Source organism: Xiphophorus couchianus, chromosome 15 (genome assembly GCF_001444195.1).
Source record: "Xiphophorus couchianus chromosome 15, X_couchianus-1.0, whole genome shotgun sequence".
Lineage (NCBI taxonomy): Eukaryota > Metazoa > Chordata > Actinopteri > Cyprinodontiformes > Poeciliidae > Xiphophorus > Xiphophorus couchianus.
The window spans coordinates 5,080,249-5,102,755 of NC_040242.1; the positions used below are offsets into that span (position 1 = coordinate 5,080,249).

General features: G+C 47.5%; 3 protein-coding genes across 6 annotated transcripts; 1 reads left to right on the plus strand and 2 right to left on the minus strand.

Annotated features, from left to right (window-relative positions):
- Positions 1–1,813: 1,813 nt before the first annotated feature.
- asb2a.1 (ankyrin repeat and SOCS box containing 2a, tandem duplicate 1) lies at positions 1,814–7,307 on the plus strand. 2 transcript variants are annotated; one of them, XM_028040935.1, is made up of 10 exons: positions 1,814–1,937; positions 2,118–2,476; positions 3,199–3,309; positions 3,577–3,746; positions 3,814–3,969; positions 4,445–4,690; positions 4,830–5,001; positions 5,715–6,291; positions 6,367–6,520; positions 6,905–7,307. In XM_028040935.1, the coding sequence occupies exons 2-10, from the start codon at positions 2,133–2,135 to the stop codon at positions 7,045–7,047; spliced, it is 2,073 nt and encodes a 690-aa protein (XP_027896736.1). In that variant the 5' UTR covers positions 1,814–1,937; positions 2,118–2,132; the 3' UTR covers positions 7,048–7,307. The 2 variants fall into 2 exon arrangements, with proteins under 2 accessions (XP_027896736.1, XP_027896737.1); XM_028040936.1 differs by lacking the exon at positions 6,905–7,307 and adding an exon at positions 6,599–6,898.
- A 5,450-nt stretch (positions 7,308–12,757) lies between these two features.
- ubr7 (ubiquitin protein ligase E3 component n-recognin 7) lies at positions 12,758–16,168 on the minus strand. 2 transcript variants are annotated; one of them, XM_028040956.1, is made up of 12 exons: positions 16,043–16,168; positions 14,932–15,061; positions 14,717–14,850; positions 14,549–14,609; positions 14,325–14,420; positions 14,192–14,245; positions 13,956–14,061; positions 13,803–13,879; positions 13,567–13,731; positions 13,325–13,490; positions 13,176–13,237; positions 12,758–12,986 (listed from the first exon to the last, which is right to left on the minus strand). In XM_028040956.1, exons 2-12 carry the CDS (start codon positions 15,046–15,048, stop codon positions 12,900–12,902), a joined length of 1,125 nt encoding a protein of 374 aa, XP_027896757.1. In that variant the 5' UTR covers positions 15,049–15,061; positions 16,043–16,168; the 3' UTR covers positions 12,758–12,899. The 2 variants fall into 2 exon arrangements, with proteins under 2 accessions (XP_027896757.1, XP_027896756.1); XM_028040955.1 differs by having other exon boundaries at positions 15,953–16,103.
- A 2,307-nt stretch (positions 16,169–18,475) lies between these two features.
- On the minus strand, positions 18,476–20,229 carry tmem251 (transmembrane protein 251). Of its 2 annotated transcripts, none has more exons than XM_028040971.1 (2): positions 19,740–20,229; positions 18,476–19,045 (listed from the first exon to the last, which is right to left on the minus strand). In XM_028040971.1, the coding sequence occupies exon 2, from the start codon at positions 19,035–19,037 to the stop codon at positions 18,681–18,683; it is 357 nt and encodes a 118-aa protein (XP_027896772.1). In that variant the 5' UTR covers positions 19,038–19,045; positions 19,740–20,229; the 3' UTR covers positions 18,476–18,680. The 2 variants fall into 2 exon arrangements, with proteins under 2 accessions (XP_027896772.1, XP_027896770.1); XM_028040969.1 differs by having other exon boundaries at positions 19,799–19,934.
- Positions 20,230–22,507: the final 2,278 nt, after the last annotated feature.

The following is a 22,507-nucleotide window of genomic DNA, read 5'->3' on the forward strand; positions in this document are numbered from 1 at the left end:
TAACCTTAATTATAAACTAGCCACACTTGGTTGAAGAATATTCTACCTGGTTCAAGAAATTCTGTCCAGTCTCCTAATAATGTTTCACTCGGATAAAGATGGTCCCATGAAGACTGAAAATGTAGGTTTTTGTTGACAGTTAAAAACCATCTGAGGTTGGATTTTGTGGAAATAATTCTTCCTTTTCCGTAAACCTGAATTTTTAAAGTAACTAATTAAACTGAGTATCTGAAGCTAAATATTTTTTAATGTTTCTCTGACTCAAAAATGTTGAGTTACTGTAACATGTTTTTGATTACATTGAACTGAAACGTTTTGATTGAGCTGAACTATTAGTTTGTTCCTGTAAATAACTTAAAGTGTGGCTCTGCCTCATCTCTGACCCCTGACCCCTGACCCTAAAAGGACAGGCAGCTTTACATGATGGATTGCTTAAGAACAATTTAACAAGAATTAATACTTCTGTTTAAAATTTACATAATGATAATTTTATAATATTTGAACAAATATAATTCTAATTATTATAGCTAACATCACTGTTGTCTGTCAGGAGATTTAAAGTGTGTGTGATTAGGAAACTATTCCATAATCATTGCACACAAATGCATTTTTATACGAATTAATTTATTAGTAAAATGTATTGCTCTTCTACGTTAACCCTTAGCATCCGGAAATCCACGGTGTTTATGAAGCTGCATAATCTCTGCTTTACCCTCCGAGTCAGAAGAGGGCGCTGAGGGTCTAATTGGGTCTAATGGTTCAAACAAAACAGAAGCAAAGCGGGAATCATCCGTTTCTCATCGCTACTGTAAAGAGATTTTCCTCATAATCTCCGCAGCTCACTGGACACATGGTGTGTATTTCTAATAATATTTAATCACTGAGCCTTGGCACGGAGAGCTTACATCGCTGTCATTTACATCATTTAGCACCTGCTAAATTTAACCGGAAGTCACCTCCTAGCTTCCGGTTTAGTCTAGTCAAATATGTTTTTTATTTTAATTTATTTTATTAAACACTTTGAACAATTGTACAAGATTACGTGGGATGTACATGAAGAACTCAAGTCTTACAGGCTTAAGTTAAATATGTTTATCGATATGCTTTTACGTAGCGTCGCGCTGTTTCTTTGTAGAAACCGGTAAGTTGGGAGTTTAACGAAGTCAGACATTTTCAGCTAAGTGAAAACTGCTTGTTTGTTCAACAGAACATTCCATTGATTGGGCCGGAAAATAGGCAGAAATGATAATAAACATAGAGAACATGGCGGTAGGGAAGGCTGTGTAGTTCCTACAGCCAACCTTTCAAAGCTGAAAACTATTTAAAGTTAATGAAAATGTTTGAGTTGATTCAGCTGAAAGCTTATAGCGGTGGTGTAGTTTGTTTTGTAATAATAATAAAGACTCGTTTAATTATAAACATTTACAATGTACTGGAAGTCAGCACATTTGCCTTGTTTTTCATTTCTATTAAATAAATAATTCTTCAGAAATTAAGACAAATATCTCATAAATGAGTTTAGACATTTCACTATGAAAACTAAATGTAAGAATTTATTGCCTAAAACGAGATTTCTCGGAATCTAAAACTCTAAGTCCTTTTTTCTTCTTCAAGAAATCTTAATGAGTGTAATTTTCTCACTAGACTGGTTCTGGTTCTGGATCTGGTTCTGGATCTGAATGTGGTTCTGGACCTGGTTCTGGTTCTGGATCTGAATGTGGTTCTGGCTCTGCTCCATTCTCCTGAGCTGCTGTGATTCAGCTGTTTTCTCCTGGTGTAACTTTAGTCAGAGTGGAGGTCAGCTGATCCGGCTCCTTAAAATAACCCGGACCCTCCCCCCCACCCAGCCGGGTCTGCCGGGTCCAGATTGGATAAACAGGACACAGCAAGGGAACAGTTCTGGTGGTTCTGGAATAAACTGTGGATTTCTCTGAGAGGTGAGCAGCTGCTTCTGCTGTCTAATTCTTCATTCTGGTGTTTTAAGGGACAGAAGACCCATCCGGGTGGTTCTGACCCACAGTCTGGTTCTGGTCCAGCCTTCATGTTTTTCCATGTTCAGATATGACTTTGTGGATCTGCCTGGAGAGAAACGTCTCACCTGTTCTTGTTTGTTCCAGACTGTTGGACCTGTCATGGCATCTGCCAGCGTCTCCCGCCCCGGTTCTGGAGGTTCTGGAGGTTCTGCTCTGGCATTCGAGGATTATTCTCTGTACAGTAACCTGACTGATGACGAGCTGCTGCAGCTGGCCATCGAGCGCAGCCTGACGGAGACACAGTGCAGCGGTGCTGCCGCCGTGCAGACCGCCACTGTGCAGACCGCCACCGTGCAGACCGCCCGTCTCCAGGACAACGTCCCGGAACCGACCAGCACCAGCAGATATCAGCGTCGAACCCCCAGCAGCCAGAATCCTCCTGCAGCCCAGACCAGCGCCACCTACAGCTCCCCCAACCCACCGAAGGAGAAACCGCCCGACCTGTGAGTAGCTCTGGTTCTCCTCCAGTCTGGACCTGTCTGGTTCTGGAGCCTCGTCTAAATGTTGGTCCAAAAAGCAGAAACTGTGACAAACATCAGAGGGAGAATTTAAATAAATCAAATTTTTGTCTTTTGGGGTGCTGTGGTGGTGCAGGGGCAAAGCGTATTGAGGCCTTAGTCCTGGTGGCGGTGGTCGCAGGTTCGATTCCCAGCCTGGCCACATTTGCCGCATGTCTTCCCCCTCTCTCGTTACCCTCTTTCCTCTCAAACTACTTTCAAATAAAAAGGCCACTAGAGCCGACAAAAAGTTAGTTTCTTTTTTCTATAAAAAGTAAAAATGTGGATTAATTTTTCAAAGTCATGTTTTCACCGTGTCATTCATTCATTTATAAATGTCAGTTTCTAACTTAATGTTTAAGCTAACTATTTAGCTTGCTAACTAAATATTTTGTTTGTAAGCTAGTTAGCAAGTTAAATATTTATCTCCAAAGTAAATATTAATGAATGTGATAAAAATATGACTGATAAATGAACGCACATGTTTTGTTTCTTAAGATAGGCTAAATAAACCAAATTATTACTGTTATATTTTAAACGCTGCAGTGTGTGAACGGCTGCCGTGTTACTGTAAATGGAAATAGTTTCATTTATCCAGAAGTCTCTGCGCTCTGATTGGCTGCTGTGATTTACCTGGGCTCTGATTGGTGGGTTTCGTCTGCTGACAGGAAGACCTTCAATGGAACGGTGAGTCGCTTCATGACAGGTTCTGGGAAGAGGATGGTGGCGTACTACAAAAATGACGGCAGCTTGGTCCACATCGCTCCAGAACCTGAGGAGTGAGTCTCTCTGCATGTGACCACCTGCCAGATCTTGAAGATCTTGGATCATCCATGTTTCTGCTGGGCTCCTCAGTCCTGACCTCTGGAGGTCAGAGGTCATGTCCAGCATTTTAGCTAAAAGCTAGCTACCCTATACACAGTCATAGACATTAGTTATGCTAAAGCGCTACATGCTGTCACATTACTGTGTTAGCGGATTAGCCAGAGGTAAATGTTAGTCTTGCTAGTTTGCTGCTAGCATGCTGCTGCTTCCTGTCCCTCCAGGGAGGAGGAGCCTCTGTTCCGGGCGATTCGTGAAGGCAACGCCAACAAGGTGAGAGCCCTGGCCGTGTGTCCGGGAACCAACCTGATGCTGCCCAGTAAGCCGGGCTGGCTGGCCATCCACCAGGCCGCCTGGTTTGGACAGGACTCCTGTCTGCGAATGCTGCTGTCAGGTAGCCTCACACCTGGACACGTCCACCATCAGTCGCCATGGCGACTGATGGCTTCTGTTGCCTTCAGCTCAACCAGGAATGGTCAACAAGAGGACGTCACGTGGCGAGACGCCGCTACTGGTCGCCGTCAGCAGAGTCCAACTGGGATGCGTTCAAGTGCTGCTGGAAAACGGAGCCGACCCAGAAATCCCGAACTATGAGAAAGAGACTCCGCTGTACAAAGGTAACCGAAACCCGTGATGAGCCGTTTGTAAAGTCACACGTAATAGAAATGATATTTAGTCTGCTAATTATAAGTGTCACAGTTTCAAATTAAATCCAAGATAAATATATACAAACAGCATGAAAAGCTTTTCCAGGTATTTATGTTTGTTGCTGATGCTGGTCAGTTAAAAAAACAATAATATTTTTTTTCTACATTTAGAGACTTTTATTCTTCACTGAATAAATATCTGAGGTTTAAGTTGCAGAAATAAGTGAAGCAGTAATTGTGGAGAAAGCATCGCTGCTCCAACAGACCTGAACCAAAAGGTTCTGCAGAGGCCCGGTCACTGACCGTTCAGTAGGTCCAGGGGTTGGAGCAGCGATGCATGCAGAGTCTGCAGGACAGGAAGTGAGGCCTGACTAGGAAACAACAAATGTTCTCTGTTGGTTTGAGGTTTGTTTTTATGCAATAAAGTAACTGTTGTTCCCTGTAGCATGTGAGCGGAACAGCGCGGCCATTGTTGCGGCGCTGCTGAAACACGGCGTGGCCGTGAACACGCGGTGCATTCAGGGATGGACCGCCCTGCAGGAAACCGTGGTCCGCAGCAACCTGGAGATCTGCGACATGCTGCTGAAGGCCGGCGCCAAGCTGAACCTGCGGAACATGTACGGCATCACGCCGCTTTTCACCGCCGCTCAGAACGACCAGATGGCCGCACTGCGCTTCCTCATCAAACACGGTACCGGATCAGATTCTGGCTCCAACACGTACGGCAGAACGTTAGCAGATATAATCAGTTACAGGCCCAGTTCTGGTCTCAGATCCAGTCAGAAGTGATCTGGACAGGAAGTCCTGACTCCCGCTTCCTGTTCCTGCAGGCGCAGACGTGAACACTCAGGCTGACGATGGAGCCACGGCGCTGTATGAAGCCGCCAAGATGGGACACCAGGAAGTGGTGCAGATGCTTCTGTCCCTGAAGGCTGACGCCAACAAGCCTGGGAAAACGGGAATGTTGCCGCTCCACATCGCCGCGCAGAGAGGAAGTGACACGTACGTAACTCCAATTAACGGGATTCAAACCTGCAACCTCTCACATCTCCTGAGCAGATCTGATTTAATGAAGAGGACTCAGCAGTAGGCGCCATCTGTACCGAGCCGGACCGGGCCGAGCGGAGCGGAGTGCCCGACGCGTCGACACCAGAAAGCTGAGCCATTTATTTAGTAATGTCACTGTTTCAAACTAAACATTTAGTTTAGTAAGCAAACTATTTACCTCTCACCTAACTAAATATTTAGCTAATATACAAATTGATTTGTTAATAAGGGAAATAGACTATCAGAATAAAAGCTGGGTCTTGATGCTGCTGCTGGTGAACGTTTGTAAAATGGCTCATTCGCTTTTATGCTCAAATGTTGGACAAGAAAAGAAACGATGAAACGATGACGAAGAGGTTACAGCAGAAGTTTATAGAGGCTCAGAAGACCCAGCTTTTATTTTGGTTGTCCAAAATAAAAGAACAGTTAGTTTCCTAACTAAATGTTTAGCTCAAAGCTAAATATTTGGCTTCAAAATAAAATATGTAACTAGCAAGCTGCATATTTGGTTTGAAGCTAAATATTTAGTTAGCTAGCTTAGCTTGCTATTTAAATATTTAGTTTGAAACTGACTTTATAAAGGAAAAACTAAGATGTTAAAAAAGTGAGTGAAAGATGAACAGCAGCCTGAGGGCCGCTCCTCTGAAGCCGCTGTGCCTTTTTTCCAGAATCGTCTCCATGTTGATCCCAGTCACCAGCAAGGCCCGGGTCCGGCGGACCGGGATCAGCCCGCTGCACCTGGCGGCGGAGCGTAACCGTGACGACATCCTGGAGATGCTGATCAAGGCGGGCTTCGACGTCAACGCCCAGCTGTCGGAGGAGCGCACGCGGCTGTACGAGGACCGCCGCAGCACGGCGCTCTACTTCGCTGTCATCAACAACAACACGGAGGCGGCGCGCATGCTGCTGGCGGCCGGCGCCGACCCCAACCTGGACATGTTCCGGCCGCTCATGGTGGCCTCCAGGATGGGCTGCATCCAGATCGTCAAGCTGCTGGTGGAGCACGGCGCCGACATCAACGCCGACATCCCCACCCACCCCACCACCTTCCCGGCCGTCTACATGTTCTCCATGAAGTACCTGCCGCTCTTCAAGTACCTGCTGGACCACGGCGGCCACGCCCTGCCCTGCTTCCACTGCCGCTACGGCGGCCGGCCGCACCCGCCCCTCAAGACCAGCCGCTCCAACTGGAACGAGGACGCCGACCGCCCGGCTGCTCAGGGGTCGGTCACGAGGGGCGTGCAGGTGAGGTCAGAGGTCAAAACCAGCCGTTCATGTTGACAAGATGACTGATTGATTGCTTGATTGACTGATTGGCAGTTCTGTGAGATGATCTCAGTCCCAAGTATCTGTCGGTGGGCGGGGCCAATCATCGACGTCCTGTTGGACTACGTTGGTCATGTGACCCTCTGCTCCAGACTGATGGAGCACCTGGACAGTTACTCTGGCTGGAGCGCCATCAAGGAGAAGGCAGGTAATGACCGAACGTTCCTGATCCGAGACTGTTGCTGGTTTGTTGCTGGTTCCTGTGGTTCTTAACCCTGATCTCCAGAACCCGTCGCCCTTCATCACCTTCATGTGTCTTTGCTTCACTTCATTGATCCCATGATCGGGGTTGAGAACCACTGACCCGGACCCGCAACCGGCACCGCTCTGGTTGACGCAGGTTGACCCGGAGCGTTGCCGTCTACTGCTCCTCTGGTCCATATCTGGATTCGGACAGGAACCAGAATGCCGTGTTGGACCTGACTGACGGGTCCCGATCCAATACCAGAACCAGCAGCACGTTATGTCCGCTTGGTTTCTGTCTCGGCTCAGAGTCGTGATTCGTTGACCTTCTTTTGCTCGTCTGCTGCAGCCCCTCCGCGGCCGCTGCTGCAGCTCTGCAGGCTGCGGATCCTGCATCTGGTGGGACGCAGGAAGCTGAAACGGCTGCCGCTTCCTGGTGGCCTGATCCGCTTCCTGAAGCACCAGGAGCTTCCTCTGGACGACGAGAGCTGAAGCAGAGCGCTGACCCGGTGAGCATTCAGGACTTGCTCCAGACGGCGTCTCGCCTGGGACGCATCCAGCATCAATCCAGTGGCGACACCATCACAGAAGAGGAGGAGGAGGACTCTCACACAGACTCTGAATGGCTGGAACGGTATGATGTCACCGCTGTGTTTCCATCAGAGATTAGTTAGCTGGTTGTTGTCATGGAAACTGAACAGATGATGTCATGTTTTGATGTGTCATTAAACGGTTTTACTGCTGTAGTCTGACACCTTAATGATTGCTGGTTGTTACTCTGGAGAGGTCAGCCACCCTCCATTACTCGCCGCCATGATGGGGGCTGAGCTCACGGCGCCTTCACCTCAAGACGATGGCGTAACATCCGTCCTGCTTCCCCACGCCAGACAGAACCTCCATCAGAACCTCCATCCAACCCCAACCGATGATCTCAGAACCTGGAAATATCAACAAGAGAAAGAAACCAAAACTACACCCACTGCTACACACACCGCTACACACACCGCTACACTGCCCCAAAACACAACCAGGACCAATGGGGCCCAAACCGACACACACACACCAACCCCTCTGAACACACTGATGATGAGCATTAGTTTGAGCGGCGCATATGTGGGTCTGATTGACAGCAGTAAGATCCTCCTCCAAGCTTTGATTGGTAGTTTCTGACCTAGCGATGTATTTGTGTAAATGATAGTTGGATCATTTTCAGATGATCTGCTGCCACCTGGTTGCAGTTTCAGCAAATATGGAAAAAACGGTTTTATGACGGTTCGGTACTGCAGCTTTAAGGGAGAACTAAACGATCATAGATGGAGCAGCTGGAAATCCCAACCTGCACCTGAATGCACCGCCCTCCCCGGCCGGCTCTCTCTCTCCTCCCTCCGCTCTTTATTCTCCTTGGTACCGACCTGACCCAGACCAGACTGATCCCAGCTGTGGACCGGACCAGATGCTGGCCGGTATTCCTGCTGCTGCTGATGCTGCTGCTGATGATGATGATGGGAGTCCTGATCTTCTGCTGTGTCTCCCAGGTAAGACCAGCTGCTTCAGTGTGACCGTTCCTTACTGGGTTAACTGGAAACGATGGTCAGACAGAGAGGAAAACATCACAGTTTACTTTAGTTTCATTCAGGAAACGCTCCAGAACCTCCAGAACGTTCAGCCTGAGCTTTCAGGCTTCCAGCTGCAGCAGCCTGACAGGACAGACTGAGGGCACACAGCTCGCCACAGACCGGTTCTGGACCAAAAACTCTCCTCATGTCTTTGCATCTGCAGGTCAGCTGGGGGGCGTGTCCACATGTTGCCATGGAGACAGCATACAGGTGTGCTCCTTTCTTCTTGTTGCCTCCTCCTCCTCCTCCTCCTCCTCCCCCCAGAGAGCCAAAAGGTAAGCGGTTCCTCTCTGGATTCACCTGTTTGGTTCTGATCCGGTTCTGACTGGTACTGGTACCGGGTCTATAGATCAGGAAACCATCCGGACACCATCAGAGCCTGTGTGACCTTTGACCTCAACGGTATTTCTAGTCCAGGTGTGGGAGCTCCTGATTGCTGAAGGCTTTTATTTTGATAATCTGACAAAATCCCTCGAACTGATTGCTTAATCCGGATTCTTCCTCCTCATCTTCCTCTTCATCGTCTCTGTGCTGCAGTTCGAGCTCCGGACGCTCCTGATGCTCCGGACGCTCGCCTTGAATTCCCGGGGCTCATCTTCATCGTGGCCTCGTTGTCATCGCTGGTGCTCCTGACGACGCTGAGCCGCCGCGGCGCCTGCAGGTGGGATTCAGCAGATCAATAGAAACTGGTTTGGATCTGGTTCTGACCCACAATGTAGGAGCTAATATTAATATCTGAAACTACATGTTAATAAGCGTTTATAAATGAATATTTTCTGAGTCTGGTGTCAAAGTGACTGCAGACTCACCAGGGCGCCGCGCTAACGCTGACTGATGCTGCGCCGCTTCGATTAGTTTAACAGTTCACTGCTGACATCATCAGAACCAGAGGAATTGGACCGCCAGCCAGGTTTCAGTGGACGGAGGAATTAGAAACGTTTCCAGTTTGGAGGAGAAACGTTCAGAAATCATTTCTCCATCTAAAGAGCAATAAAATGTTTCCCAGCTCAAGCTGACCCGGGAGCGCCAGCCTCAGCCAGCCATGCTGCCGGCAGCGCCGATGCTTCGGCTCAGCGGTCCGGTTCAGCCCAAAGCTTCACGTTTATTATCTGATCAAAAATAAATCGCCTTTCACTGAATTCTGACCCAAAAATGAAAATGTGGATCTGTTAAAGTTCTGAAAGCTGCTGTCTACTTCAGAACCAGAACCAGAGAGAACGGGCCGAACCAGGGAGGAAGCAACCTGCAGGAACCGACATCGGCCTGGCTCTAACCGGACCGTCTCCATGGTAATCAGAGGACCAACCAGCATCACGGACACAGAGCTGTACATGTTCATCCAGAAACAGAACCAGGACTGGATCTACATGCGGCCGGGAGCCTTAATGTCCTTAAAATCATATTTATATAAACTGAACAATGATTTGACCAGAAAATTAAATATTAATGAACTAAAACTGTTTTTGAGGTTCTGTTTGGTTCTGATCCAGCAGCAGCACGGGTCAGGAAGCGAAGCAGTTTGTTTCTGTGTGTGTGCCCAGCTTTTATGTGCTTGTGGGGACATTTTCTTGGTCCCCATGATGGGAAATGTTGTTTCTGGGTCAGGGGTCAGGGGTCGGGTTTGGGGCTGAGGTGTTCAGTGATTTCTGGTTAGACTGTAGAAATGAATGGAAGTTGATGGAAAGTTCCCACAAAGATAGGAAAACACGGCTGTGTGTGTGTGACGGTGAGGTTTCGTCTCTCACTCGTTTATTTACCTCAGGCCTCATTTCCTGGACCGGGTGATGAAGATGATGAGGAGGACTTCCTGTGTCCATGGGAGCCCGTGATGTTAAAACAGGAAGTGATTAACTTCGTAAATCCAGCAGATGGAAGAAAACAAACAGAATCCTGGGAGTGGACAGAATGTCATCCGATGGAAAAATAACACCAAATCACAGAACGCTTTTATTTTGAAAAGACGGTAGGTGAGTTTTGCAAGGAAAAATTAACTGCTGATGACGACATGACAAACATTACAATACATTAAGCATCGTGAACACACTAAATGCTGGGTTTTCAGAATAAAAGCCTGACTGGTTTCACGACACATTAATTCCAGATCAAAGGTTAATAATAATTCAGTTGTTTCACGCGAAGAGGAAGAGGAAGGTCAGGTCCGCGGGACTTGCTGGGCCCGCTCCCGGTACTCCGGCAGGTGGTAGAGGATCCAGGCTGCTGGGGTCAACATGGCCGCCGCGAACACAGACATGACGAAGAAACTTTGCTGTCAGGAAGAGAACAGAAAAAATGTCAACCAGACGGAACCAAACATGTTTTTAGAATCTCCAGAACCAGAAGAGAACCACCAAGGTCGGGAACATTCTAAAGCGCTATACCAACACAGTATTGACTGGAGGCTAATGCTAAAATGCTAAATACCAATATGGTTTTGAGTGGAAGCTAATGCTAAAGCACTATACCACAGATGTCAAACTTCATTTAACTGAAAGTTTACAAAACAGCCAAATAATTCGGCACTTAGCTAAACTTATTCAGTTAAGTGCACTACACATTTTCAGAGTTAGCAAAAAACGCTAAAGCACTGAGCAAACAACTAGCTCCACTATTAAGGAATTGCGGGTTTGTACAGAAGCGTATTGCTGTCATGAAACGTGATAAAGTTCATGCATCCAGAAGGTGGCGCTAGTGGGCTTTTAGTGCATGTTTACCTTCATGCCTGATCTAAAACATGGAGAGATACTGATGCTGCTGGATGTTAGGTATGAAATCATTAATAGCATGAAATCATTAATAGTGTGTGCGTGTAACAAGTTAATATTACTTTACGTTAAACTTCGAATTCCACCAAATTACTCATAATATATTATGTAAATTAGTTATTTCTTCTTATTACCTGTTTGATGTGAGCAGTTAGCTTTTCCTATTGCCCTTGAACACACCTCATGCAGTAGCCACCTAGCTTGATGCATGCTGAGGTGAAATGCTGCGCTGGGCTAGCAGGAGCGAGGTGTTTGGACCGGACTGTACAGACTGCTCACTGCTGTTTCTCAGACAAATAAAAAATGGTCGACCCAGATCTGGTTCCTGTTCTGTTTGATACACCGATAGAAACAGAACGCAGAGTGAAAGCTTGGGCCGGATCCTCTAGCTGTGGCGGCTGACGGAGCAGCTGGAGAACCATCAGTTTCACCACGTTAGACATATTTAACATGGATCAAAAATCAACCCGAGGCGCTGCTGCTGGCCTTCTGACTAAAACAGAACATGAGGATAGACTTTAGATCCTGCTGGTAGATTAGAAATCACTGAACGGATTAAAGATCTGCTGCTGCTGGATCAACCTTCTGATTCTGGTTCCAGTTCATCCATTACTAAACATGGAGAAACAGCATTCAGCTTCTATACACCACAAATCTGGAACAAACTTCCAGAAAACTGAAAATCAGCTGAAACCCCAAGTTCCTCTAAATCTAGTAGAAGTTAGTTTAGCTGGTAGAGGGAACCCAGCTGTTGGCCTGATCCATTCATAATTATTCCATCATGTGAAGCTCGTTGAAGCGACCTGCTGCTGAAATGTTCTGTATTAATAAACCGGACCGGACCGACTCTGGGACAGATCACTGTCACACCTGGATCTGGAAGAAATGTTCTGGTTCTGGTTTCTCTTCATGGTTCTGGGTTAAATAAATCAGTCTGAACAGAAAGTAGACCGGCTGATCGGAGGTCTGGATCAGCCTTCAGATCAGCCATCAATTATTGATCAGTTTTAGCAGCTCCAGTCAGTTTCTGAGTTATTAGTTATTGACCAGTCAGTCGATCGGTTAGTTAGTTAGTAGTTACTCACAGCAGCTCCGACCCGGTGTCGAGGAGGTTTGCTGTAGATCGTCCTCTTCGTCTCCTTCAGGACTTTTGCACGAGTCAAACTTGAAGATTTGTCCAGCATCCTCAAGACAGAGCATAGCATCGTCATGACGACCCTCACCTGATCACACCTGGTGCTCTAATTGACCACTGCCGAGCCGTTTGGTCAGTGTGAGCAGCTGGACGGTTGGAGTCAGACTGAGGGCTGGAGGCAGAGGAGGAGGAAGAGAAGGAGGAGGAGGAGGAGGAGGATCCAGCCGGGAGCCGATTGGCCGGCCGGCGGGTCCCGGGTCAGTTCTGGTCGGTGATAACAGGAACCAGAGCAGCAGCTCTGATTGGATCTCCTGTAGAACAAAGAACCCTGATGAGGCGGAGAGCTGCAGGTGTTTGATGTTGGAGCAGAGCCGCAGGTGGAGCGCTGCTCTTCGTCACAGACGGACAGATGACAGGAAGTCACCGTCTGACCACCATGCCAGCAGCTGCAGGACGGCCGGTTCTGTTCAGACTCTGGATCCAGAACTCGGTTCTCTCAGCACCGTCAGGAACAATCCAATGTTTTGTGACTATTGTTTGGACTTCAGTTAAACCTTTAGATGTAGACCTGGACCCACTGATCAGCTCCAGAACAAGGCAGGAGGATCCTCCAAGTGTGGGTTCCTTCCTGAACCCGGCCCAGTTTCTGCAGCTGACCGGGTCCCTGAACAATGAGCTCAACATCTCGCTTTATTGCTCAGCGTAACTTTTATTCTTACAAGTAAGAAAACACAAAGATGAAACTAAGAGACACTCAGCTTAAAAACATCCCAAAGAACAAATTCAGAAAATATAAAACTGAAGAAGAAGTTGAGTTTTTCCCAGGAACGATCAGGAGAAGAACGGTCCAGAGTCCGCTCGACGTCTTTTACGACTCTGTTGCTCGAAGAACTGACGGATGTCATCAGAGGTCACGACCTGCCGCAAGAAAGCTGTGAGTTAGCACAAGTCAGCAGAATAAGAGGCAGAAACACTGAGACCCAAGTTAAAGACCCCCCACATTACAACCCAGACCCACCCCAAAGGTACAATCCTGCATCATCAGTTATAGCCCCGCCCCTTGTGTTTATAGCCCCGCCCCTCTTCATTAGGAACAGTAAATCTCACCTTTCCTTCAGCCGCAAACGTCTGCAGGAAGTCCTTCAGTTCAGTTTTCATGTCGTTATAGCCTGAAACATGGAAACCATCAGCTTTGTGGGAACTGTAGTTCTGAGTCTGTAGTTTAACTGGTGGTACCGGTTGTGTATTTTAGGTACCGTGGATGATCTCGAGCTGTTGGACCCGGTTCAGGTTGTCCAGCGCGGACATCAGCGGGTCGTGTCCCTGCTGTCTCTGCTCGTTGCTCTTTCCTTTGTTCTCGTAGGCGAGGACGGTGTCCGCTTCGTCCAGCAGGAAGGACAGTCCGGCACCAGCCAGCTGCACCTGGGTCAGAACGTCACAGGAGGGTTAGCGCCTGGTGTCGGGTCAGGTCAACCTTCAGGGCGCAGCTGATGAACACCTGGCAGGTGGAGCAGGAGCAGAGCCTGGAGCGCCACCCTGAGGGCCAGAACACGGCTCCCGATTGGTCCGTCTTCTGACCCGCTTCCTGCAGCGCCTTCAGTCTGCAGCTTGGCTCCGCCTCCTGCCGGCTGCGTTTACAGCTGGGCTCGACGACCTCGTCGCCCTGGAAACATTTGATTGGTCATCAAGGTTGCTATGGAAACCTACTCAGACCAGGTGAGTCAGGCGTCTCACCTTCTCCTCCTTTTTAGGGACACCGGCCTCCGACTGCTCTCCTTTCTCCTCCTTGGTCTGCAGCGCCGGACCCTGCACTAACAGCACAACGTCCCACACAGGTGAGACGCCACGAACAACACCCACCTGCAGCTAGAAAGCCCCGCCTCTTACCTGCTAGGTGAGCAGCGTAGGCCCAGAGAAAAACATGTTGGTTCATGCAGGACTCACAGATCATCTCCTGCATCTCCACACAGTCAGGAACTGCACAGCCCAGGTGCTGCAAGGAGACAGGTGAGGAGAGGAGAGGAGAGGAGAGGAGAAGAGCGAAGAGGAGAGGAGGCAGGTGAGGAGAGGATACAAGAGGAGACAGGAGGATAGGACACCTGGCTCCACCTGCTCAGACTCACCCTGCCATGCAGCCAGTCCTCACAGACCACACACTGGATCATCTCATCCTGCACCTGGACACAAGCAGCCAATCACAGTGAGACATGGAGTCATAGCTCAGCTGGTGAACAGGTGAGCTCCAGGTGGTCTCACCTGGTCGTCAGGGTCGGGGTACGGCCGGCGGCAGGTGCAGTAGAGGCCGAAGAAGTTATGGCTGTATTTATTCAGACTGTTGGTGTCGTCCTTCTCCTGACACACACACATAAATATATATATATAAGTCAAAGATATGAAATCTGCCATCCTTCCATCCATCCAGGGTCAGCGTTGCCATGGCTGCAGGACAGGTGAGTACAGGTGTTCTCAGGTGAACTCACAGGATGTAGTTTACACTGCAGCTCAGAGAACTTCCTGTTTCCACAGTCACAGCGGAAATTTCTGCAGAAACCACAGAAAAAGAGTTGAAATGGATCCCAATGATCTAACAGGTGTTTAGAAACTGAACTGAGTCACATGACAACAGCAGACCAATCGGTGAGAGGTACCTCTTGGTGTAGAGCTCAAAGAGGTCGTGACCTTCGTGGCAGGTGTAGGAGCAGGCCAGGCAGACGCCGGCGGCCTCGCCGCCCTGCGGCGTGCAGGTGTTGCAGGCGTACAGCGCCTGCCGCTTCACGTAGCCCTGCAACAGACGCAGTGTCAGCCGGGCCGGGCCGGGCCGGGCCGGGCCGCGCCGGAACCGGATCCTCGAGGTGAGACTTACCTGAGGATAGGAACAGTGATCGGAATCACTTCCTGCCAGGACGGCCGAAGCTTCCTCCTCCAGCTCCTCATCCTCCTCCAGAACGTCCACCAGAGACACCGTCTGCTCCTCGCTCATCCTCACCTGCTTCCTGCAAGGCAAGCCCGCGGGTCAGCCGGAAACCACGGCCCGGACCACGGCCCGATCCCACCATGAAACAATGTCCTGAAGGTTCTATAGGAAAAAAATGGCTGAAGCTGGAGTTTCAGTAAATGGATCAGGAGTTACAAGTTTTAATAATTTAGACAAATTAGCATAAAGACGTGGAAGTCCGAAAATCTCCAACAAGTCTGGAAGTACTGGGCTGGGATCCAGGACCTGGAAAATTATCCAGGACCTGGAATATTATCTAGAAACTGGAATATTATCCAGAACCTGGAATATTATCCAGGACCTGGAATATTATTCTAGAACCTGGAATATTATCTAGAACCTGGAATATAATTGAGAACCTGGAATATTATCCAGAACCTGGAATATTATTCTAGAACCTGGAATATTATCCAGGACCTTTAATATGATTCTAAAACCTGGAATGTTATCCATGACCTGGAATATTATCCAGAACCTGGAATATTATTCTAGAACCTGGAATATTATCTAGAACCTTGAATATTATCCAGAACCTGGAATATTATTCTAGAACCTTTAATATCATCCAGAACCTGGAATATTATCCAGGACCTGGAATATTATTGAGAACCTGGAACATCTAACTGGATTTTAAACGGTCAGCAGCCCCACGGTTACCATAGTAACCAGGTAAAATGGTAAGTTATTGACGAACAGAGGTTACCAAAGCAGGCCTGGGATGGAATAATCAGGTAGGCAGGTTACCATAGTGACCAGCAGACAGCCGATCAGGTATATTCTGACCGGTTACCTCCAGGTCACATGTTATTGATACCCTGGTTATCGATCCCTGATCAGCTCCAGGTTGCTAATGCTAACGCTATTAACCCGGACCAGAGACGGAACTTACAGAACCGAGCCGGACCGGAAGCACACCCGAACGCTTCCCTGCGTGTGATCAGCTGATCGATGGGGATCAATGACTCCGATCGGAGCGAACCTTTGATGCTGAAGCACGAGCTCCTGCTAACGGACCACAACTTCCGGTTGACGTCCAGCAGCTCGTATTTGGCGGCTTCCGGTGAGGTCAGAGGTCGCCAACATGGAGGCGGCGTTTGTACGCGCGGAACTGCGGTTTTGGGACGGACAGAACCGAACCTTCAGCGTCCGAACCGGTACCGGCCTGAGCGCCCTGAACGCCGCGATCTCCGAGCTCAACCAGAGGGCGGCGCAGATGCTCACCGAGCTCGTTGACAGCGAGAGAGCGCGCGCAGGCAGTGCACGAGGTGAGCTTCCGGTGGCCGTTTGAGCAACAGCTCCGCGCGCGAAGTAGAGCTGAAGTAGCGGCGGGAGCGCGTGAAGAAGCGCGCTGTCGATGTAGAGAAGATGAAAAGCACGAGACCTAAACAAACAGTTGGAGCGAGTGAGCCGTCCAGTTTGACCCGGGCAACATGGCGGCACTATTAGCGTGTCATACTGGGTCAGACTGTTAACACATGTTGAAGCTGCTATGGCTTGGAAATAAACTCAGGCGCAGTATGTCGTTAAAACCAGAAACGTTCTCGTTATAATAAGATATCAAATCCGCTCCTCTGACCGATTCCGAGCTGCTAAGAGGCATAAATGGCTCCTACCGACACGTCACCGTTTCTGTTCTACTGTTAAGGGCCTTTTTTTATTAAACGGGAAAACTGCTCCTGAATTTATTTCCCAGCTCTGGCAGTAAAACGGCTATGATGTTGTTAAAGAGTGAATTAGACATTTTATATTAAAGAAGTTAATAGAAATCCGGCCCTTTGTGGCCATGATGGGTTTTATCCTCATGTTGTTTCAGATCGATAAGGATCACTGACTACTTTTTTATGATGAATCTTTTTGAAATTTAAAAACGACATTTTTAAGCAATAACGTTTGGCTTTTATTAATCACCTAATGAAATAAAAAATATTTTCATGTATCAAATGGAGCCCATATTCATTATCTATTGCAAATATGAAAATATGGAGTACTCAGAATATGAAGTATGATTAATCTGTCGGCTCTGTTAGGAAACCAGCAGTGTCAGCATTGAAAAATTAAAACTAGCATTGGTGATTACAAGCTGGCATTTAGTATTGTTTTTATTGTTGTGTTTTATGACTTTGCCGTGATTGTACATATATAAAATCTATATATTGTATATTCAGACTATTATTAACTGACCTGTGCAGGGCCACTGATGGAAACTACCTTAAGTTAAATCTGGTGCAAAGTATCTTTTCTTAATGTGTTCTGCTCATTGTCCGTGTTCATACCTGTCAAGTCTCCCGTTTTTTACCCCCGTTTCCGTAAATACAGTATATCGTATTTTGCCCCCCTAATCTAACAGTAGCACCGGACGGAGACATTTCCCGTATTCTCAAGTCCAAACCTTGACAGGTTAAATAAACTAAACTACAATAGCGCCCTCTGTGGTGGCAGCATGCTAGAGCAGTTCCGGTTTCTGATCAGTTCTTTTCTGACTCGAGTTGTTTGGACAGTTTTCTCCTCTGGTTCTGGATGCTGAGCAGCTGGGAAGATTTTTGATGTTACACTTTTACTTTTGAGGAGATGTAGTGTCTCGGTCAGTGTAACCACGGCAACCATGTATTGTTTTCATAACTATGATCTGATTAGCATCTCGGAAACTGTTATCAAAATATTTCATATAATTGGGCCAAGATGGCAGAAAGTTTGGTCGTCGGCTCATTAAACACAGGAACAGAGTTGAGGGTAAAATTCAAACTCTGCTTCATCGCTACTCACATCGAGCTCCACTTTGTTCTGGAGGAAATAATTTATCCGTTTACTAATTATGGCCGACAGAGGAAAACAGCTTCAACTTTACTGTAACAACGTCAGAGCTTCCACAAATTCAATCAAAAAATATGGAGAAGGTAAATATAGAGACATTTAGATCTCTAAAACTAAATGTCACCGTGAACTGGTAACTCAGACAATCGTGCATTTTAGTAAGTTTGAATTTTTTAATTAACTCATCATTTAGGGTGAATATATGTTTTTTCCTGATGGAAAAACGTGTCTATAAACATGTTTTCAGACATTTTGTAGAACAGGAAAAAAACAGGTTTGAATTTGAATTCTTGAAAGTCATGTGACATCGTCACCAATCACGAGCAACCAATCAGAGCGCCCCTCTGCAGCGCTGATAATTCACTTTGAATAAAAAAATAGAAAATAAATCTAATATTCTAAACCTTTTTAAGGATTGCTGTTTCAGCTGCTCTCTACTAAATATTTCCAGCAGCAAACAGGGAAACCTGCTGGGGGCGCTGTTCTGATTCACCTGTTCTACCTGCCGCAGGTGATGAAGAGAGTGATGAGGAAGAGGAAGATTTGAACTCTGACCTTCAGCCTGAAGCTAAAAGATCCAAAACCAGCTGAACTCCTGCTGTGAAATGTCATGTTTTGTTTTATTAATGTCATATTAAAGTTGCCATGGTAACCAGTGCGTCACGTCATTAAATACAGAAAAAACAAACAGAAATTGCTGCTCTCTGATTTTTCAGCAGGGACTGACAGTCTGTGCTGAGGGCGGTGAAGATGCTACTGGAAGATGTTTACTGGAACAGGAAGTGACATCACACGTCCATCTGTCTCTACATGTGAATGAGCAATCCGGCTCTGTGATTGGCTGGTTTGGGCGCGCCACGGCGACTGCACAGCAGGAAGATGCAGACAGGAAGCACGCAGTAGCCGACGGCGCGGGGATCCGCCCTGGTGCACGAAAACAGGAAGAGGAAGAGCTGCAGGTACGGCACCAGGAAGACGGAGGCCCACGCCCACACAGGAAGTGGCGGCAGGTGGGCGGAAACGGCGGGGGGCAGCACCAACGACCCGTCGCTCTGCACGCGCTCCAGACTGACCACCTCAAACACCAAGTAGGCGGCCATGATGCTGAGCAGCAGGAAGAGAGCCACGCCCACCCAGCCCATCCTCTGGCGGAAGTTCATCATCCTCCATACTGCAGAGGAAGAAACGTCTAGGATCAATAACCTGAAATTAACTGATCAATATTCTGATCAATACAGGAAATAAATCAGGTCCAAAACTCAATGCAACTAACTGAGCCACAACTCTTCTGCACCAAACTGAACTGTTCACCTTCAGACCGAACATCTGGAAGTGAACTGTTCGCTTTCAGACCGAACATCTGGAAGTGAACTGTTCGCTTTCAGACCGAACATCTGGAAGTGAACTGTTCGCTTTCAGACCGAACATCTGGAACTGAACTGTTCACCTTCAGACCGAACATCTGGAAGTGAACTGTTCGCCTTCAGACCGAACATCTGGTAGTGAACTGTTCGCTTTCAGACCGAACATCTGGAAGTGAACTGTTCGCTTTCAGACCGAACATCTGGAACTGAACTGTTCACCTTCAGACCGAACATCTGCAAGTGAACTGCTCGCTTTCAGACTGAACGTTTCGAGTCAACTGTGGTAAAAAAATGAACCGAGTCTGACCCAGAGTTGTGTTGAACACTGGCTGCACCAGACTCCATTCAGATTTTATTCAGTTCAAGTGTATCCGAACAGTTCTTAGGACCGGATCCCGGTGTTGGAGCCGGTGCTGATTTCCGTCTCGGTTTGGACTCGGACTGAGCTCAGAGGTAAATACTGAAGGATTCTTCCTCCATGTTGCTCTTTCTTTACTGCACCTGGTCGCGCGCAGCCACGTGCCTGGTCACCTGTCAGTTCGCGCTACAGCAGCTCTTACCTTCCCTCGCGCTGATTCTTTCAAAGTAAAATCCAGGTTCGGACTCGGTTTCAATCAGCAGCTGGTTCGGTCCGGAACCGATCGCCTTTCTTCCTGTTTAATCATGTGACTCTGACATAACGTCATTGAGTCTAGTGATGGAAAGCGCCTCCTGGCGACCAACTGGATGTTTACTGAATCATCTTAAGTTGGTCAACACTAAAAAAGTCCTTTTGTCTGAAAGGAGAGTTTTCTGACAAACTAGGTGTGGCACTGTGTGGACTTGTTCCTGGATTTGATCACAATCTTCAGAAAGTTGATGATCATCTTGGCCATGAATGATAAGGAAGAAGAAAGAAAAAGAGTTAAACCTGATGGAATCGGTGGTCAAATATTAAAATCAGAAAATTTGCGATGCACTTGGTGTTTTTTTTTACTTTCTCCTTTATATAACACATAGTTGTGTGTTATATAAACGCATAACCATGCCTTTTTAAATGTTCATTCTAAATTTAATGTTTATTTCGGTGTCTGAAATGAAAAGCAGCGTATATGAAGTTTTTCAGATATTCTAAAACAATATTAGTGGCTATAAATAACTTCTCTAGCGTTGACTTTACAAGCAGCAATAATGATCATTACATCAGTGAGAAGCGAGACTTTTAGAGAAAAGACTCGCTGTCCGTGAAATGAAGTCTTTCTTCCCGGCACTTCCGTGTTTGTCCTCTGGGAGGCGCCAAAGAATAATTTCTTCCTTTCCTGTAGACCAGGGGTCTCAAACTCCAGGCCTCGAGGGCCGCAGTCCTGCAGTTTTTAGATGTGCCACAGGTACAAAACACTGGAATGAAATGACTTAATGACCTCCTCCTTGTGTAGTTCAGTTCTCCAGAGCCGTAATGACCTAATTGTTCTTTTCAGGTGTGGTGCAGCAGAGGCTCATCTAGAAGTTGCAGGACTGCGGCCCTCGAGGACTGGAGTTTGAGACCCCTGCTCTAGATAAAAAAAGACCCAAAATTCATCCAGATGAAAAACAAACCGAGGCGAGGCGGCCGCACATTCCAGAACAAGGCAGCGCAAAGCAAACAAATAACCAAAATAAAATCAAATAAACCAAAAATAAAATCAAATAAAGCTGACATTACTCTGGCAGAATAGAAAGAAGCAAAGAAAAGTAAGAAAGTTTTAATCCAGACCAGAATTTCTCGATGTTTCAGTTATTATGTTATGAATCAAAGCAGTTCTGGGTTTGCAGCCTGGATTTAAAGGAACTCTGTGTTTCAGTTGTTTTCTGGACCCAACTGGGTCAGAACCACAGAACAATGGAGGCGGAGGGAGCCACGGCTCAGGCCAGATCATCAGCAGAACTCGGCCTGAACATCTGGAAAACATCCAATCAGAAGGTAGAGCTCAGTGCATTCACTCATCCAGAACCGGACCAGGACCGGCTGTTAGAACGTCTCCTGGTCCAATGAGTCAGAACTTGGTGGAACCGTCAGAGTTCTGGGTGGAGGTGGCACCATCATCTCCTCCACTGGTCCTGCAGCGAGGCTCTGAGGTCAAGGTCATCAGGTGACCTCCAGCGACCTGGTCCGTTATGACTGTTGCAGCTTTGACCCCTGACCTTTGCACCGTGCCGACTCTGAAGCTGCTAACGTGTGAGCTGATTCCTGACCCCACAGGGGTTCACCGTGGGGTCAAAGGTCAGGGTTAGGAATGAGGCCTGCTTCCGGTTCTGGTTCTGCTGCAGGTCCTCAGAGCTGTGGGTCCTGATCCGGTTTGGTTCCTGCGGCATCGTGACTGACTCTAAAACTTGGCGTACGGACAAATTTGGAAAAGTGCGGCGCAGAAGAAAAGTCGGATATGAAGCCATTCGCTCAGACCTGCTCACCTTTCCTTCATTCATCACAATTTAGACACAGAGCAGCTGCTGCTCCGCCTGTCGCCTCCACAAATACATCTTAATGTAAATGAGTAGAAATACAGGAGGTCTGCCGCCACGGGAAGCAGTAACCATGGCAACGGTAAGGATCTATAACAATAATAATTATAGATTTTATTTTAAAGGTGCTTTCAGGGCACAAAAATAATAAAGAGAAATTTCTAAATAAATCCTAAAGATCTCAGAGCTGACGCTGTTTGAGCAGCAGAGCGTTAAAGACCCAGAGAGTCTCTGAGTGGGAATGTGGATCTAAATAACTGAATGTGGATCTAAATAACTGAATGTGGATCTAAATAACTGAATGTCGGGCGTGCCGTGGTGGCGTAGGGGTTAGTGCGACCCATATGTGGAGGCCTTCAGTCCTCGACGCAGCCGTCGCATGTTCGACTCCCGGACCCGACGACATTTGCCACATGTCTTCCCCCCTCTCCTGTCCTGTCAGCCTGCTGTCATTTAAGGGACACTAGAGCCCACAAAAGACCCCTTGGAGGGGTAAAAAAAAAAAACTGAATGTCATCAGGATTCAGTGGATTTAGTGACTTTTGACTCTTTGTAGTTTGATATTGTTCCCAGATAAAGTCTGCGTTACTTTTAGTTTATGTATATTTACGCAAACGTTCATATTTACATGCCGACTTGTAAAATATGGCGCCGCACATCTGGTGTGCGTCCGCCGATTCATACATGAGGTCCAGGTCCGGTTTGCTGTGGGACGACGTCTGATTCCTCCTTCAGCCATTTAAGGCTCCGAGCTCAGGGCGGTGTGTGTGTGTGTGGTGCTTCTCCTGCAC

Coding starts and splice junctions, on each gene's coding strand:
- ubr7 (XM_028040956.1), bottom strand. CDS start 15,048: ATGAGCGAGGAGCAGACGGTGTCTCTGGTGGACGTTCTGGAGGAGGAT. Junction 14,851..14,931: donor ATCACTGTTCCTATCCTCAG/GTAAGTCTCACC, acceptor CGTCTGTTGCAG/GGCTACGTGAAGCGGCAGGC. Junction 14,421..14,548: donor TGCAGTGTAAACTACATCCT/GTGAGTTCACCT, acceptor TGTGTGTGTCAG/GAGAAGGACGACACCAACAG.
- asb2a.1 (XM_028040935.1), top strand. CDS start 2,133: ATGGCATCTGCCAGCGTCTCCCGCCCCGGTTCTGGAGGTTCTGGAGGT. Junction 2,477..3,198: donor AAGGAGAAACCGCCCGACCT/GTGAGTAGCTCT, acceptor GTCTGCTGACAG/GAAGACCTTCAATGGAACGG. Junction 6,292..6,366: donor CGGTCACGAGGGGCGTGCAG/GTGAGGTCAGAG, acceptor ACTGATTGGCAG/TTCTGTGAGATGATCTCAGT.
- tmem251 (XM_028040971.1), bottom strand. CDS start 19,037: ATGATGAACTTCCGCCAGAGGATGGGCTGGGTGGGCGTGGCTCTCTTC.